General features: G+C 31.2%; 1 protein-coding gene across 10 annotated transcripts in view; it reads left to right on the top strand.

Annotated features, from left to right (window-relative positions):
- LOC129804005 (poly(rC)-binding protein 3) overlaps window positions 1-16,106 on the top strand; it is a 341,188-nt gene extending 325,082 nt beyond the window's left edge. For 6 of the 10 annotated variants that reach the window (XM_055850948.1, XM_055850952.1, XM_055850953.1 and 3 more), the window contains one exon: window positions 3,857-6,322. In XM_055850948.1, coding sequence (XP_055706923.1) covers window positions 3,857-4,298 — 442 coding nt within the window. In that variant the 3' untranslated portion in view covers window positions 4,299-6,322. Of the gene's footprint in view, window positions 1-3,856; window positions 6,323-13,141 lie in introns of those variants that run through there. The other 4 variants (XM_055850957.1, XM_055850956.1, XM_055850955.1 and 1 more) reach the window with 1 other exon arrangement.
- Window positions 16,107-18,320: the final 2,214 nt, after the last annotated feature.

Below are 18,320 nucleotides of genomic sequence, written 5' to 3'. Positions count from 1 at the left end.
AGTTGAAGTGTGAAAGGAAACTCTACAGAGTTTTACTACACTGATAAAAAATGACATACAAAGGACATTACCAAATACACTGACTGGACGGACCTATGAAAAGAACAAATATTCCTTATTGGAATAAAAAATTAGAACTTGAAGAAGTATCATCGAGTTACTGAAAGATTTGCTAGTTTCGTTCAGTTAACTGTCATATTATGAAAGTTTTTAGACAAAACATCATTCCATTCTAATTAAAAAAAATCAAGCTCTTTTGACAAAACATTCAAGATGAATTATGTATATTATTTTAAATTCGAAACTATGATTGCCTAAAGTTCAAAATCTGTCGGTTTCGTTAAGTGTGAGATAATCTCAAACTTTTGATGTATATATTTAAATGTGTATTAAATTTTTCTTATCTGAACAAGAAAAAAATGTAGATATGAAGGCTGACAATAAGCAGAATTTAAAGGTCTACTTTCAAACGACGTATTACAGTGCCCGCTCTCTAATCCGGATCGGCGTAATCCGGACGAGTTATCGACGGTTACATTTAAAATAATTTTGAGGTTATGTATGCATGTGTGTTCAGCAATGAAAATGAATTATCCTGTGATGTTTTTATTTAATAAATGAAGTATAATAGCATAGAAATCTCTAATTAGGGTAAAGTGATATAAGTTGGACATAGTGTTACAAGTTGGACAATTCGCCGGTACAAGTTGGACATGGCTTTTTCTTAATAAATACAGCACAAAATTTGTTTTTAAGCACAAGGAACTAAATTATAAAACTAAAGCATTAAAAATATACAAATAAAAATGAAGTACTAATTTTATCAAGAAAAAAAGCCCTGTCCAATTTGTACCACTTTACCCTAGGTCTTTTTAATTAAAAAAATCATCTCCCAATCATCCGAATAACGAAGCGGGCATTGTATTTACACTCAAAGAGTTTCGTTCAGTTTACTGTCAAACTGCTAAATATCGTGTTGAAGACATGGAACGATAAATGAAAAATTAAAGTGGTTTTTGAGTTCTAATCAGTTCTTTGTTTTGTTGAACTGAAATTTTATGGTTTATATTTGAGATATCCGAGAGCTTCGTTAAGTTATTTGTATAGTTAATTAATTTCATGTCCCGAAATTGACCTATAGACGCTTAGGCCAACTAAATCCGATTTTTTTTTAATTCCAACATCTAACAGCATAGGTTAGGATCTATGGATTTCGTTAAATATCAAATACTGTCCAACGTTAAAATGTTTTTGATTGACATTCCAACGTAATAATTTAAAATATGATATTTTTAGTCAGTTTACTGGTAGCAGGTTGAAGATAGCTATCAATTTATAGTTCGTTTTGAAGAAATAACAGTATTTAAAAGTTCGTATGCGTTGAAGTTGATTATTTATTTAAGATTGAATGTGTTTGATAGATTCGTTAAATTTTATATCAAAGCAAAAAACTTTTTCAGCTACGTTAACTCTGCAAATACTGTAATAACCTTTACCCTTTTTTTAAATCTAATCAAAAAAAATTGAGTAAACATAAGTAGACAGTTTTTGAAACATAAAGCTCTACTTTTAAAGCTTCGTTTAGTTCATTGGAAGAAAATTTAATTAGTTATTCAAAATATAGTTTATTCAAAAGAAAATGCATTGGCAGTTTGTATACGTTTAAAATGTTTCCTTTTTAGGTGTGTTTCTTACACAATCACATTTTAACTTGAAAAAGTATGATGGATTCGTTAAGTTACATGTCAAAGCAATCAATTTGCTGGCTACGGTAACTCTGCAAACACTGTCAATCTTTCGAAAAATTTGTGTATGTAGTATGTAGTTTATTTCACTGAAAAGACATGAGCAGTTTGTATAAGTTGCTGGTTTTTTTTTAACTCCGAAGAAGTATGACAGATTCGTTAAGTTACATGTCAACGTTTTTACATTTTTTCATTGAACGGTAATAAGTCTGTTTTAATACTGGAATACAAAATCAAGTTTCACGATAATAAAAAATTATTATGCGCTATCTGATTGTAGTTTAATATTTAAGGTTCTGCTTCTTAATTGTGAATAATTTAAAATCTTACGTTGCTATCACACTAGGATTTTCACAATTTAAATTTAAATTCAATTGAGCCAATTGGGCATTATAAGATTTCTAGAATTTACTTGAAAATTCTCACAGTCAGGACACATTTTGCAAGAAATTTGCTCAATTTTTTAATATTGCCGCGAGATTTTTAATTGTGAATGACTCCGGAAAATGTGTGATAGTACTTAAAATGTCTTATAAGTCACTTGTGTGTTATTCAGAAGAATCCCTAAAGCCAGAAGAAAGATTTGTAGGGAAAGGGCTGATGAAGCGACTTTTATACATCTCGTTGAAAATCTATGTGAAGTCATATAAACAGGAGATTTCTTGGCACAATAATGGATTTGGAGAAAATTAGCAAATTACTCCAGATAATGATGCTTCACTCGTGTACAAGTTTAGCACTAAATTACTGACCTTATCTTATTTTTTTGGCCACAAATAATAATTCTTACGAGTAAATAAATTTAATAAGAACAATTTGGTTCAAAAGGATACTTGTTTAATTGCAATAAAATTGAAATTAATGACTAATTTTAGCATTTTAATTTGCTGAATTCAAATTTAATTGAGCAACCACATTTATTCTATTTTAGCATGTTTTAAACATGTTTTTGGTTGGCCAAGTATTAGTTTATATCAATAAATAAGCGAAAATCTATCAATTCAAATTATTTTTAATGCAAAATAACGCATAGGAACAAGTCATCTGAAAATTAAATTGAATTTACAAATTGAAAAAATCCTAGTGTGATAGCACGGTTACATCTTCGTTCAGTTTCCTACACAGAAAACATATTTTGCAAAAATGTTCGTAAATGTTTGTGAATTCCTATGGGGGAGTTACGAAATGCTCGTGAATCGTATAACCCACAAACAAGTTCGTAAAATGTTGTACTTTTTTCACAAACATTGTTCGTAATATGATCATTGGACGAAAATTTTTTTGTACTTTTATAAACATTTATTCGTAAATGTTCGTAAACACACAAAAAATGTTCGTAAAATTTTGTCATTTGCTCATAAATGTTCGTAAAATGTTCTACAGGAAAACAAACATTTACGAACAAATGACAAAATTTTACGAACATTTTTTGTGTGTTTACGAACATTTACGAACAAATGTTTGTTAAAGTACAAAAAATGCTCGTCAAATGATCATGTTACGAACAGTGTTTGAGAAAAGTAAAGTAAAGTAAAGTAAAGAAAAGTAAAAGTACAAACTTTTACGAACATGTTTGTGGGTTATACGATTCACGAGCATTTTGTAACTCCCCCATAGAAATTCACAAACATTTACAAACATTTTTACAAAATATTTTTTTTCTGTATACCGAAAAAGTTGAATATGTTAATCAAAACATAATTTGTTTCAAAGTGTTTGTATACGTTCTAGTTCCGTTTAGTTTTTTTTTGTTTTCTAGCGTTAAATTTAAATTTAGCTCGAAGAAGTTTGACACGTTCGTTCAGTTTGCGATAAGATAGATACAGAATTTGGTTTCAAAGACAAAATACATTAGCGTTTATGCTTTTTGTCTACAAGCTTCTGGTAGAATGGTGATGCGGTTTGAAGAAGTTTGACAGTTTCGTTAAGTTAACTGTCAAGTAATCTGTCAAAAGACAGTGACTCAACAGACACAGACGTAAACATGACGAACAAGAATGATCTCTACCTATCTTTCTCTCTCACTTTCTCTCTCTCTCTCTCTCACACACTCTCTGCCATATCCCCATGCCTCAATACCTAACATGAACCTCCTTCTCTTATCCCCACAGCGTCGAACTCCAGAAGGCGAATCTAGCCGATGCAAACAATCAAACAGCAAGTAACGGCAATAGTGCGAGTAATGGTGGTGGTGGTGGTAGTAATAGTGGTGGTGCCGGAAGTGGCAGTGGCAACTCATCGTCCGGACAGACGGCACAGACGGCGCTTTCAACCACCACAAGTCCGACTGGTGCTGCGACAAATTCACTGGCCAGTGCAATACCACTGGCTCAGTTGCTGTCAAAGCCGGGTGCACTCAATGCATTGACAAGTTTGAGTGCTTTGGGTGGTCTGTCGGATTTACTTGGGGGTCTGGCCAATTTGGGGCCACCGGTACAGACTACGGGGGTGCATAGGCCAAAGACCTTTGCACCACGTCTCCGGTCACCCAATTCGAGTGGGACCGGTGGATCAGAGAAGAAGAGTGACAGGAACAAATTTAATCCCTACTAGGGAATGGACTATACGAATTCTTAATTTTATTTCTAAAATACTATTTTTAATTTTTTTTTCTTTTGCGGTATAAGTAGTATTCCTTCGGTGCGAAGGAAAACAAATTCTCACTAGTTGTGTGGTGTGTTTATTTTTTTTCTTATTTTATATTTCCTGTATCACTCTGTCTCTCTTTTCCTACTTTCTCATGCGGGCGTTTCAAGCTTTTTACTCTGAACATCAACATTTTTCTTTTCTTTTCTTTTCGCGTTTTATTGTGAACAAAATAGCATTGAACAGACTGGGCCATTGCTCTTTTAATCGATTTTCAAAAAAGCAACGGAGAAGTGATATGACACCTTCATTTTTTTCGATTAGATAACTCACTGAGAACAGCGCCATCTAGTGTAAGTAAAATGTCCAAGGCGGGAAATATTTTCAGTTGTTCAAAACAATGTAATTCACATTATTCACATGTATTTTATACTAAACTTTAATTTCACTAAGCCTAGACTCATTTTAAATGTATTTCAAAAGTTTTCACAAGAGTTTCATGAGTAAAATTTCCTTTGTTGTGATTTTTCCTGGCATCAGCTGATTTCGATGGTGGTCGATGAAATTTCGAACAGTGAATTCAAATAGAGAATGTTAACGGACTATGTAATATGAAAGTGTCAAGAAAAAGCAATTGACCGGGCAATTGCTTTTTGCTTTTTGTTCAAGGTATTTAAATTTGGCTAATTTTACTAAAATATCACTTTCTTTTTACAGAATATTGTCTCAGAGAACGGAAAAAGATCAAATTGATGCAAAAATTGGTTTGATGCCTCAATTTTTTGAATATTTTTTCCACGTGTAAAAAAGCAATGAAGGAGTAAAAAAGCAATGACCATGTAAAAAAGCCCAGTCTGTTCGATGTGAATATCTACAGTCCGACTTTATTTAAAGAAAAAAATATTAATGATTTTTTTAACGTATATTCACGCTGAAGTATAAGTAGTATCCCTTAGATTAAAAAAAAAAAACAAAAACTCTACACAAAATATAATACAGTAGTTGATAAATTTATTCATTCTAATATCTTATCTGTAATTGTCATAATCACATAAATATTGACTGTCACCGGAAGCGTTGGGAGAACTTTTGGGGATGTGAAGATATCCACATGATTTCTAACAGTATATTCTCAGTTCTCCAAATCAAATGGTGTTTTCACACTTTATTTATTATTCAACATGAATTATTTTTTGGAGTGTTTAATTCTCAAATTTAGGTTCGTAAAAATTTCTTTTTTTTTCTCTCTCTAAAAAAAAAAGAAAATAAGAACTTCCCTTAGATTGTAAGCAAAGATGAAAAAGAGAAGGAAAAAACAAGGTTTCATTTTCATCGTGTGAAACAGAAATTTTCGACAAAGAACAAGTTTATTTTTTAATTTTTTTTTATTTTCCTCAATTCCAATTGTGAAATAACAAATTTTTTTGAAATTATTCCTTTTTTTTTAATTTTTGAAGATCAAAAAAAAATCATGGATCACTTATGAAATATTCAAGACAATATTTTATCGATGATGATGAAACATGAATTTACAATTTTAATATGAAAATGAAAAGCGATTAAAATATGAAGTGTATTTATTCATAGATACTTTTAGATGATAGTTAAATGATGAGAAAAAAAAACAAGATTACAAGGAACAATTTTAGGTGTTTTTTTCCTTTTGATTTATAGCGTAGTAATGGGAATTATCTTGCTAATAATTAAAAAGAAGAAGAAAAAAATCATAGACTTATGAAGGTGAAATATTTAGCGATGAACACATTTTAATTGATATATAAAATATTGAGTAAAAAAAAAACAAGAAAAAAACAATTTTTGAAATAATAAATCACAGAAAACAATTTGACAAAAATAATAGTTGTAATTTTTATCGTAACAGCAAAATATAAATGGATAAAAAAGTGAATTATAATTGAAATTGATAACAAAACAATATTGTTCACCACCAAAGTAATTGATTATTAATAAATTGCATAATGCAAAATGTCCCAAATGTATTTTCACTCCAAATTGCCGTACTGCTGGGTGCACTAAATTGGCTCAAAATGAAAATTATGAGTTAATAAAAAAAAGTCATGGGAATTTTTCTGCATTTTCCAAGAAATAACGACCATTAACTTTTGCTTTTCAGCATAAAAAAATAATAATAAACAAAATTTACCTTCAATTAATAAACGTAATCAACTAATAATTTTTCAATTAATATCAATAAGTTAAGGGGTTAATGGGTAATTGAAATTGTATATGTGGATTGAGCAAAGAAATATAAATACTTGTGCATTTTAAAATTTTGAAAAATGCATAAATATTTAAGTTCTTGCCATGAGATAAAAATGTCGCGTTTAAAAAGAAAGTAAAATAATGCCAAAAAATCACAAATGCCTCTTCAACTACCAACCACCAACCTGAACGATGACCGACCACCAAATCCTTACTTATCCAGATTTATGAAACAAATCATATCAAATCAAATGTTCCACCTTCAAGCAAATTTGTCCACCTCATCCAACCATATTCCGGTAAGATTGTTTTTTTACCTATAATTTTATCATAAAGCTTCTTTATGTTTCTTTTTTCTATGTCTATTATTTTTTTCTTTGTACTTTGGAAGGGCTATTCATCATCTAGAATCTAAAAACAAATAAAAATTTACAGGTATATTCACTTTAAGTGTTTCTTTTTTTCAGAGTTGAAAAATATGAATCCCAAGCAGCAAAAACTAAAAGAGACTAAACTAAAACACTTCGCTTTCAAACCCTTTACATTTTTCCAATATTTCCTCAATAAATCTGAGCTAATTCTTTCAGGAAATGTATGCCTTAAAACTAGTTAGATTCATTAAAGGACTATGGTAAAAATATCAAGTGTTTGAAGCCAGAGTTATATGCGAAGTCTGAAAGACTTTCCCTACAAATAAAGCCTTTTTCTAACTACTTTAAATTCTTTCCAAAAAAATCAAGAATGCGTAAAACTGCTCCCGGACATTCAAGGGCAAATTCTATGGAATTTTAGTTCTTTTAGTCGCGATTTCTTTCCCAAAACAAGAAAACCTTTTTTTTCCTTTTTGGACAAATAATCATAAAGTATTGAGAATGAAATCTCTGTGCAAAAATCGCGATATTTTGCGAGAAATTGCACGATCTTATAAGATTCTTGCGATCAGTGTCCAGAAACAGAAATTGCATTCTGTTTAATGCAAACATCTCAAAATCTTACTATGTCTTTCTAGAAGTAGCGCAATATTATCCTTTCTATAAACAAGGATTAGGGAGGTATTGCGATCTGTGTTCAAAAAGGCATAACCTTGCGATTTTTGAACTCAGTACGATATTGTGATGTGATTACTTAAAAGGAACGATCTTACGATCTTTAAGCAACAAATCATGAGATTTTGCGATCAATGTTGAGGAACAGTAATATCTTGCAATTTCTGAATAAAAAAGATGCAAAGGTTTTGTGATCCAAATGAAAATTACTCAAGATCTTTCGATAGCTCTCCAGAAAAAACGCAGTCTTACTACTTCAAACTTCTTTACAGGAGCTATTTTACGATTTTTGAGCATAAAATCGTGAAATCTTGCGATCAATATTCAAAAACAGCATTATCCTGCAACTTTTGAACAAAAAGTCGCAAAGATTTTAGAGCAAACATCTCAAGATTATGTGATGCTTTTACAGAAGTAACATAATCACAGCGAACAGACTAGGCTTTTCTACATGGTCATTGCTTTTCTACGCCTTCATTGCTTTTTTACACGTGGAAAAATATTCAAAAAATTGCGGCACCAAACCAATTTTTGCGCCAATTTGATGTTTTTTTCCGTTTTATAAGACATTTTCTTAACAAAGAAAATGATTTATTAGTGAAATTTGCCAAATCTAAACACCTCGAATTAAGAGCAAAAAGCAATTGACCGGTCAATTGCCCTTTGCTCTTTTCTCAAGGTACTTATAATCGGAAAATTTTACTAATACATCATTTTCTTTTTTAAAGAATATTGTCTCATAAGGCGTAATAAATATCAAATTAGTCCAAAAATTGGTTTGGTGCAGCAAATTTTGATTATTCTTTCCACGTGCAAAAAAGCAATGAAGGTGTAAAAAAGCAATGACCATGTAGAAAAGCTCAGTCTGTCCACTGTGAATGTTACAATTTCTGAACAAAGATTCGCGATATATTGCGGTGTCTGATCAAAAAAGGCATAGTCTTGCGATTTTTGAGCAAATAATCGTCAGATCTCAGTACAAAATCGCAATATTTTGCGATTTCTTTCTAGAATCTTTGCACGATCTTGTACCTCTTACACGATTCCTGAGTTCATAACCATGAGATCGTGTGATCAATGTTCAGGAACAGCATTGTCTTGCAATATCTGAACAAAAAATCGGAAGGTCTTATGATCTTACTATTTCTTGCGAGATATTGCGAACTCTTTTTAAGAAGGCATAATCTTGAAATTTTTGAGCAAATAATCTCAAGATCTTACCATGTTTTTTTTTTTTTGAAACAGCTCAATCTTAACGATTTCTAAATAAAGAATCACGAGATAGTTAGTATTGTTAATCGTGTCGAGACCTATAATTCAGTTTGTCTTTCCCAAAAACGGGCAACGTCAATGGCAAGCGGACTTGCTGACATCAAATCCCCTGTTTCGCATGAGGCAGGGGACATCGGACAAACACACAAGTGGGAGTTGTTACGGAATAGTAAGATCTCTGTTCAAAAATAGCAAAACATTTCGATTTTAAAGCCAATTATCGCGAAATCTTTCCGTCTCAGTAGAAAAATCCTTTGGTTTTTGGATGCCTTTGAAAAAACATTTGAAATCTTACGATTTCTGAACAAAGGGATTACGAGATCTTCCGATCTCTGTTAAGAAATAGCACTTTCTTGCGATTGTTGAGCAATAAATCGCGAGATTTTACGCTTTCCTTCCAGAAAAAGCGCAATCCTGCGATCTCTAAAGAAGGAACCACGAGATCTTTCAACCCTTGCAATATCTCTTCGGAAATAGCGTATTCTTACAATTTTTGAGCAAATGTTACGAGATCAAGTCACGTGTCTTAGGAGGATCATGTCTCTTACATGATATCAAGGATATCAATACTTCATCCTTTGGGCTTTTCGTTTTGACTTGTTCGTACCCTACCTGCTTCCTCTTTTTCCTAAGGTACTGTGCTGAGCTCTGTTTCTCCTGCGACAAAGCCTCATTGCGTCGCTTGTCAATAAACATTTTACAACTGTATTCGATTTATTTACTCACTTCGTCCTTATGATTATGTTTCCCGCTACTATAAGCAGTTTCTTGGACAAACCCTTCTACACTTCCTGCAATCACGGGCGGTCGATTTCTTGTTCCACGTGTTCTAATTTCGCCAAACTGTCAATTTGGCCGAGAGCAGCCTGTCTCCTCAACCATTAGGGGAATTCTGTAATAATCTGATATTGTCATATGACAAATTTAGAATTTTTATGTGTTAAATTCGGGAAAACTATTCGAAAATGCAATTGATATTAACTACCGAACGCTTTACAGACCTCCTTCCAATAGCAATTTGATGTTCACTGGCCAAATTTACCACCAAAATTTTTTATAGGACAATGTCATATCTTTAGAGAATTTCCTTACAGGTCAACTTGTCCCATTGTACCCAGATCGAAAATTTTCATTGTTCACAGCCTAACTCTTTGTCTTGGGAGTAACTGTCTAGAACGAGCTACACAGTGTAAAGAGCCAGCAGCTTATTCGAACCTTTTTGGAGTCTTGAACCTTTTTCTTCTTTCTTGCTTTTAATTTTAAATGCAATGTAATTGTAACGCGTACTTTGCACACTTAATGTGTTGCACCTAGCATATACGACTTGCGAAAGAGGCGAAAGAGCTTTTTCACCGTTCTAGCTCTTGCGATCCCTGTTATAAATAAAATAATCTCTCGATTCTTAATAAGCAAATTGTCGTGAGATTTTATGAATTTTTGAAATTTTGAATTTTTGATCTTATAAAAATCTTGTTATTTTTATTAATCGTAACGGTATATATTTGTTACAATTCAATCTTGTTGTTGTATATCCCGTGTTGGAAAAATCTGCTGATCGTAGAGCACCCAGGAACGCCTACCGGTAATGTGGATGCTTCTTCCATGCTCCCGGAGTTTTATGGGCAGAGGCGGTGCATTTTTCATTACGTTATATCACAGTGAAATGTCTTTTTCTACACAGAAAAAAAATATTTTGTAAAAATGTTCGTAAATGTTTGTGAATTCCTATAGGGGATGTTGCGAAATGCTCGTGAATCGTATAATCCACAAACATGTTCGTAACATAATCATTTGACGAACATTTTTTGTATTTTTACAAACATTTGTTCGTAAATGTTCGTAAACACACAAAAAATGTTCGTAAAATTTTGTCATTTGTTCGTAAATGTTCGTAAAATGTTCGACAGAAAAACAAACATTTACGAACAAATGACAAAATTTTACGAACATTTTTTGTGTGTTTACGAACATTTACGAACAAATGTTTGTTAAAGCACAAAAAATGTTCGTCAAGTGATCATGTTACGAACAATGTTTGTGAAAAAAGTACAAACTTTTATGAACATGTTTGTGGGTTATACGATTCACGAGCACTTCGTAACTCCCCCATAGGAATTCACAAACATTTACGAACATTTTTACAAAATATTTTTTTCTGTGTATACATTCAGATCTTTACACCGGGCGGGACTCGAACTCACAACACTGTAAGTCAAGCCGGGGGTCTCTCCGCCCAAGAACCAGCGGTCTTGCCTCTTTTTGTAAGATCTTGTTATCTATACGTACATATTTAGAAAAAGGACGACTTCGTGATATCGGTTGAAAAATCAGCAGGACTTCATGCATAAAATGCAGAATTAGCTTTATGCTCAGCGCACAATAACTTTTGTTTATAAACATGTGTTCAAAATTTCCTATGAGATAGAGCGAGATGAGTAGATCTAGATCTCACTCACTCACATTGAGGCTATTTACACTGCCGCATTAGATTGGGATTGAAGTGTTCCAAAATCGGATTTCGAATAATTACGTCTTAATCTAAGGTCGCAATCTAAATGATTTCATTGAGGTCATTTAGACTGTCGTATTAGATTTTGACTGAATTGTCCCAAAAACTGATTTTGGGACAATTCAATCTCAATCCAATGCGGCGGTGTAAATGGCCTCGTTGATATGTCAAAAACATGTTTACTAAATAAAAGTTATTGTGCGTTGGGCATTATATTATGATTTCTTGGCAAAGAATCGTCTCAGTGCAAAAACTGAGAAATTTTACAATTCCAGTTAGAAAATTATGCTGTTTTTTTTTTTAATTTACGTACCAGATATCGCGATATGAGGTTAAATCAAATCAGGGCTCATTGAATTCATTGAAATATCCACTTAGTTACGTTGCCCTAAATATCCATAAAAATATATGAGTATTTACAAGTTCAAAAAGCCAAAAAAAATGTTTCTGTCGCTTTCCCACAAGAAAGACCATAAAAATAAGATTGGATTTAACCTGAAATATTACTCCGAATTCTTTTTCATGTGCTCCGAAGAAGTTTTTGAACAAAATGGGACAGGTTAAATCAACCCAATTCGATACGAATGATCGTATTTATTTGCCGTTTGCATCGACAAAATTAAAATAAATCTCAATCAAATGCGATCAATTGGTCACAAATTGTTTCTTGGGCTTAGTATTCAATAAATTTAATTTAACGCTAACCAAATTCTGACTACGTAAAATAAGTACAACAATTGGTACACTGAGAAAAAAAGAGGGTGCGATTAACTTTTTTTCCTCATAACTTTAACACTTTTTAGGTGTAAAAATATATCAATATTTTTTAATGTTAATTTTACACCTTTTTAAGGGTAAAATTAACATGAAAAAAGGTAACTTTAACCCCCAATACACCTAAAAAGGGTAATATTTACACCGATTTCGGATTAATACTGCAGGGTAAAATTAGCATTTCCGGAATGTTATTTTAACTTTTTCGGATTTCTCTCAGTGTACAAATTATAAGCCTTGCAATCAAGGAATCACGACTTGCTTCTTGGGATCTCATACGAAATTCAACTAAAGTGAATATCTCTGCTCTATTTTTTTCATTTTGTATTGTATTCTTATGCTTTAACAAATATACTGACCTCTTATTTGTCAATAACCAATCATCAAATCACTGGGAAAATAAACATTTCTATCCAAACAACTTATTTTGCATAAAAATTGTACTAATTGAAGGGACAATCATTAGTAAAGGATGTTGTAAATAATATTTAAATTTGTGCATTATTTTAGTTTTCTATTTTTTTTTTATTTGTTGCTGCTGAACTGAAAAATAAGGTTATTTATTTTAAATGCGAATAGCAAAATGGAAGAGCAAACTTTCCTCTTCTGTGACCAAAAAAAAAATGAAGGAAAATTGAACGAAAATGGGCTTCAGTTGAAAAGAGAACCAACAGAGAGGACAATGTTTGGACACATGTAGATTTTATTTTAATTAATATCTATGTCGTTTTTATTTTATTTTATCAAATCTTCACATTTTTTCTTCTGCAATAATTCTTATCTCTAGAAGGCGTTAGAGAGAATTTTGATTAAAAATCACACAAATGTTTTTTACATTGACCATAGATCTATTTTTCGTTTATTTTTTTTTTGATATTTTTCGTAATCTTAAAATATCTTGGATTATTTTTTTTTTGGAAAGTTGGTGAGTGGGATGTATTGGAATATTTAGTGCTAATTGGGTGCGATTTGTGTGCTTTTTGCAGGATTTCCATGGAGACTGCCGGATTGCCTCTGCCTGGATATCACTACATTGCTCCAAACCATATAGTGAAGGCACCAATTCATTGAATTCATCAGCCACCGTGCCCTTCAATGCTGCGCCCACAGATGAGTAACATTTACAACACCATATCGCCCGATTATTTTCTTCTGCCACAGCAATCTTTCTCACAATCACTTCCTCCAACTTCTTTTCCCACCACATCCAGCCGGTGGCCACATATTGTCACCCACCTGTGGAAGTCTGCTGGTGAGTTCTTTGGCACAGCGATCGACTGATGAAGAGCTAGAGTAATGAAACAGAAAAAAAAAACAATATTTTTTCGCCCTCTGTGTCTAGCGAGAACAAAATGTCTCTTTTATTAACATTTAACCATCATTTTTCGTATATACTCTTCTTTCGTTAAGTTATCGTTAATTCTTTTTTCTTTGAATTTTTCATATAAGAAAAGACATGAAATGATCAATTGTCTATATTTGTAAACATATCTCTTTCAACACAACATATCTTATAAACTTCTTTTTTTTTTAAATCACATCATATTTTGTGACTTTATACCCATTTACACACACGAAATTATTAATAAAACGAAAACTTGACGATGAAGTTTCGTTTATTTTACATGGTATGAGAGAAATTTTGAAGTACTTGCATACGAATTGCAATTTGTTAGCAACTGTCAAATTTAATGAGAAACTTGACGAAAGTATGAAAAAGCAGTGTTTCTTCGTTAAGTATGTTGTCTTACAAAAGAAATTCGTTGAGTCTGTCTATTAGAAGAAAAACTCTAAAGGAATTTTAATCAAGCTTGGTTAGTCTTGTTCAGTATGGGTGTCGTTTAAGTACACCGTCTGATTTGACAGAAAACTTAACGAAAACTGTAATTTCTTGATTGTATTTTAGCCAACCTACTTCTTGATTACAATTCTAGGTAGATGATGATGAATTCAGTTCCCCATATTCAAGTGCACATCGAGATTGAAAGTTCTAGGCAAGACAAAAAAGCGTTTCCACTCTACGGTAATCTTTTTCGTTGTGGGTATAGTGAGTTTTTGAAAGATTTGATAAAAATTTAACGAAAATATTAAAAGAAAAAATTTCTTTTAAACTGGAAAGAGATGTCTGTGACCCTATCGTTGGGACATGCATTTTCTGATACTTTCGTTAAAACGTAGTGGTGGATTTTATAGCTACCGTCAAACTTGAAAGGAAACTTAACGAAAACTGCAATTTCATGATCACATTTCGGACAGTCTTCTTCCATATCACAATTTGAGCAGTTAAAGAAGAAATTCCTATCCTTCCATTTAATTTGATTAAACAAGTGGTTATCTAAAATACCGTTTTAATAAAAAAAAACAGTTAACGAAAATATTGAAAATTCGTTAAAAGGTCACTGAAATTGTAATTAGGTAAAACTTATTTTAATCTATCTTTAGGGCATAAAGGTTCTAATTCTTTCGTCAGTGGCTTGTGTAGCAACTGTCAAATTTGAAAGGAAACTTAACGAAACTATAATGAATCAAAATTGATCAGTGGAACTGGAATTTCGCGACAGAATGCCGTATGGAACGGTTTCGTCTAATTGGATTGAATCAATGGCTTTTAAAGCGACTGCCTAATTTGACAAGGAGCTTAACGAAAATCTGAAAACCATGAGGATGAGGATTTATTGGGAGCGACTTGAAGAAAATATAGATAAATACAGATGCTTTTTGTTCAATCTGACTTATGCCCTAGACACACTTACGACTTAAGCCGAGAGACGATTTAGTGGAAAATGATTGAAATGTAGATTAACCATTATTTCTAATATAATTTCGCTAAGCCGTCTCTCGGCTAATCCTCATGTCTGTCAAGGCCCTAAGCCTGTTGACTAACTGACTGCCTTGATTTACAGGCAACTTGACGAAAACTATACAGTTCAGTCATTGAAAAAGGAATCTGACGAAAGTCCTTTATTGATGTCTCCTGATAGAAAAAGAACATTAAAGTAATCGCAAACCAAGTCCAACTTAACGAAGGCCTTTAAATCTAAATGGTAAATTTGGAGGTTTTATGGCTGTTTTTGCTTCAGAGGATCGGTTAAATCGTAAATTGAACAAAGTGACTCAACGAAAAAATTCGTTAAGTCAATCAACTGCCAGAAAAATAGCAATTTTGCAGTTATTTCGATGTTCTCTTGAATTTGATGGGATATGCAAGAAATATAAGAAATATTTGTAGACCTGACTTAACGTAGAAATTTCGTTGAGTTAATAAAGAAAGAAAAAAACTTCGTCGAGTTTTTGAAACGTCAGAATAATTCAAATTGTGTAGGTACTTCAAGGAGCCTTTCGTCAAGTTTGGTAATGCCCCTTATAAACTTAATGAAACCGTGGAAAAACTTGACGAAAGTTAAAATTTCTCTCTCCTTTTCAGTACATATCTCCTTGCGAAATGTCACACCGAAAAAAAACATCCACTCGCAAAAATATCATTTATCACGCCATTTCGTTTTCATCTTCGTATCGTGAGAAGGAATTTGATGACCATATAGAAACCCATTCTTAAGGATAAAAAAAAGGAAATTTAAGTAGAAAGCTGAGTCATATCTCATAAAATGAAAAAGAATTTATTGAAAGTGCCAAACTTACACAACCACACTTGGTTATTTTGTTTTTTCGTCAAGTTTATGAAGAAAACGATTTTCACGAGACGCTATCAGTGAATGAATTTATTTTAGAGAGTCTCAAAGATGTAAATTAGAAGGAATTAAAAAAAAAATGATGTAGTTTTATTTCAAAACGGAGCGAGAGTTCGACAAAATCAAGCTCTTAGCGCGAGAAAGTGAAAGAATGCAAAAAAAAAGAGAGTAACAAATACGTGTAATTTAGGTAGAATGTATTTTAGATATTCTTATTTATTATCCAATAAAATACTATTCTATAGATGAAAAAAAAAGAAAATACTTTAATGTGGAGATGAAAGTGGGGAAAAAAAGTGGAAAATCAAGTGATAATTTTTTGCAAGCAAAAAAAAATTGTGGAAGGAGAATAAATGAAGAAATTTTTACTTTATTGACTAAAAATAAATACGACATTTATTTTTTACAACGTGAAACATTTAACTTTTTTTTTTAATTTTTAAGTATTTAAAGCGAAATACAGACAAAAAGAATATTGTGGAGCAAATATTAATTATTGAAGAGGTTAGTTCTTTTTTTTTCTAGATAAATACGACTTGATTTTTTTTGTTTATTTAATTGTAATATTTAAGGATAAAGAATTTTGTAGAAAGAGATAAAACGGGCGATTGAAAATCACTAGAAGGTATACTTTATTCTGTTATTCTTCAGCAAAATATACAATTAAGAAACAAGTGAAACAAGGGAAAAGGAGATATAATATTAATGAAAAATAAGAAAAAAAACAAGGTGAAATGTGTTGAAAACTTTATTACATAATTTTTAAGTACAATTTAATGATGATAAAAAAATGAAATCATAGCTAATAATGAGAAAATTTGCAACTGAATTTCGCTGCAGAAAGTATCTGAGACTCCGGTTAAATAAGAATCTTAAAAAAAAAGAATATTAAAGGAGTTTTTTCGAAAAAATGCGAAAGAGATTTAAGAAAAAGACAATATTATTTGTAAATAAGTAAATAATACAGCGGGGAGCAGGTGAGAAGAAAAAAATAATTACAATTATCAAAGAATTATATATTGTAGTAGTGATGAGAGTTATTGCAAAATGGAGAGTGCAAGGAGGAAGATATATAAAGAAAAAAAACATATTTAATTCATTTTAACAATGATAAAATGAATAACTGAGAAAAATTGGGAACAAGTTATTCTAATTCTAATTAATTATTCGTAAAAAGAAATTAATCAATATCAATTCAATTTTTTTAATTCTAATTCAAATATACTGTCATATTAATTGTAGATAAAAAAAAAATAAAAGGAAATACAAAATAAAACATATGAATTGATGGTAGATATTAATGATAAAACACAAGAACAAAAAAAACAAAAAAAACATTGAAAAAATACTTTTTTGATTCTCAATGTATCTGAAGTATGGTAATAAAAAAAATCTTCAAACTATATTTAAAGCAAAGAAAAGAACATGGAAAAAAATCAAGTATACATTGTAATGTCTTCAATAACATCATAGTATTGATTAAAAAAAAACATAAAATAAAATTAAGATTTTTTTCGCAAATTTGCGTTGCATACTTATCAAATTATTTCACAAAAAAAAAGAAAAATAAACACAATAAAAACCTCTTATCATATTTCTTATTAGTAAATATAGAGTGTGAAAGTGGGAGAAAGAATTTGACAAAAAAAGCAATATTAATTATAAAAAAAGAAAATATTGAAAAAATAAATTTCTCTTTTCAAATATTTTTTTCAATTTAATTTCCAAGCAAAAAAAATCATTTAGATAATGAATAAATTCAATTTAGTAAAAAATTTGTGGTGTCAAAAACATTAGAAAAATGCAACTTGAGAGTGAAAGAAAAAAAAAATAATGAAACAATATTAATAAGAATGCAACGAAAACTTAACTAAAAAATTTTCTCGGTTTTCAGTTTACTCAGCGAGATGACTATAGTAAAAAAAAAAGTAAAATGGAACAATGCATCAAATTATGATTTTGGTAGTTTTTTTCGGAAAATGGGATCAAGCCAAAGAATTTTATAAATATATAGCGAAAGAAACATTAATTTAAAAAAAGGAGAAAAAAAAATAAATGGACATAGCGCGTGAAAAGAGTGAAAAAATAATCTTTTTTCATTAGAACTGCACTCAAAGTGCCAAATTAATTGTAATTTCAAAAGCAAAAAAGAGAAATTTTGGGTATTGCACTACTGTATCTTTTTTTAAGGTGTCATATTTTTCTGAAAGATAGTACTGAGCTTTGCAGTATATCCTCCTTCTCCGCCCACAAAAAAATAAGCCACGCCTTTAAAAATGAAACTTAAACCAAAGCTGATATCTTCTTGATAACTTTCACAAGAGAATCTTGAATATATCGTGAACAATTTAATAGTATTGCGAAAATTCCGGGTAATTGACAAACTTAAGCAAAGAAGCAATGCTGACGGGGCCTCGATCTCAATGGGTTTGCTTGATCAGCTCTGTTAAATATCTTAAGAATATTTTCAAAATAT

The sequence above is a fragment of the Phlebotomus papatasi genome, chromosome 2 (assembly GCF_024763615.1).
Source record: "Phlebotomus papatasi isolate M1 chromosome 2, Ppap_2.1, whole genome shotgun sequence".
NCBI lineage: Eukaryota > Metazoa > Arthropoda > Insecta > Diptera > Psychodidae > Phlebotomus > Phlebotomus papatasi.
This window is presented reverse-complemented; position numbering and strand designations above follow the sequence as displayed.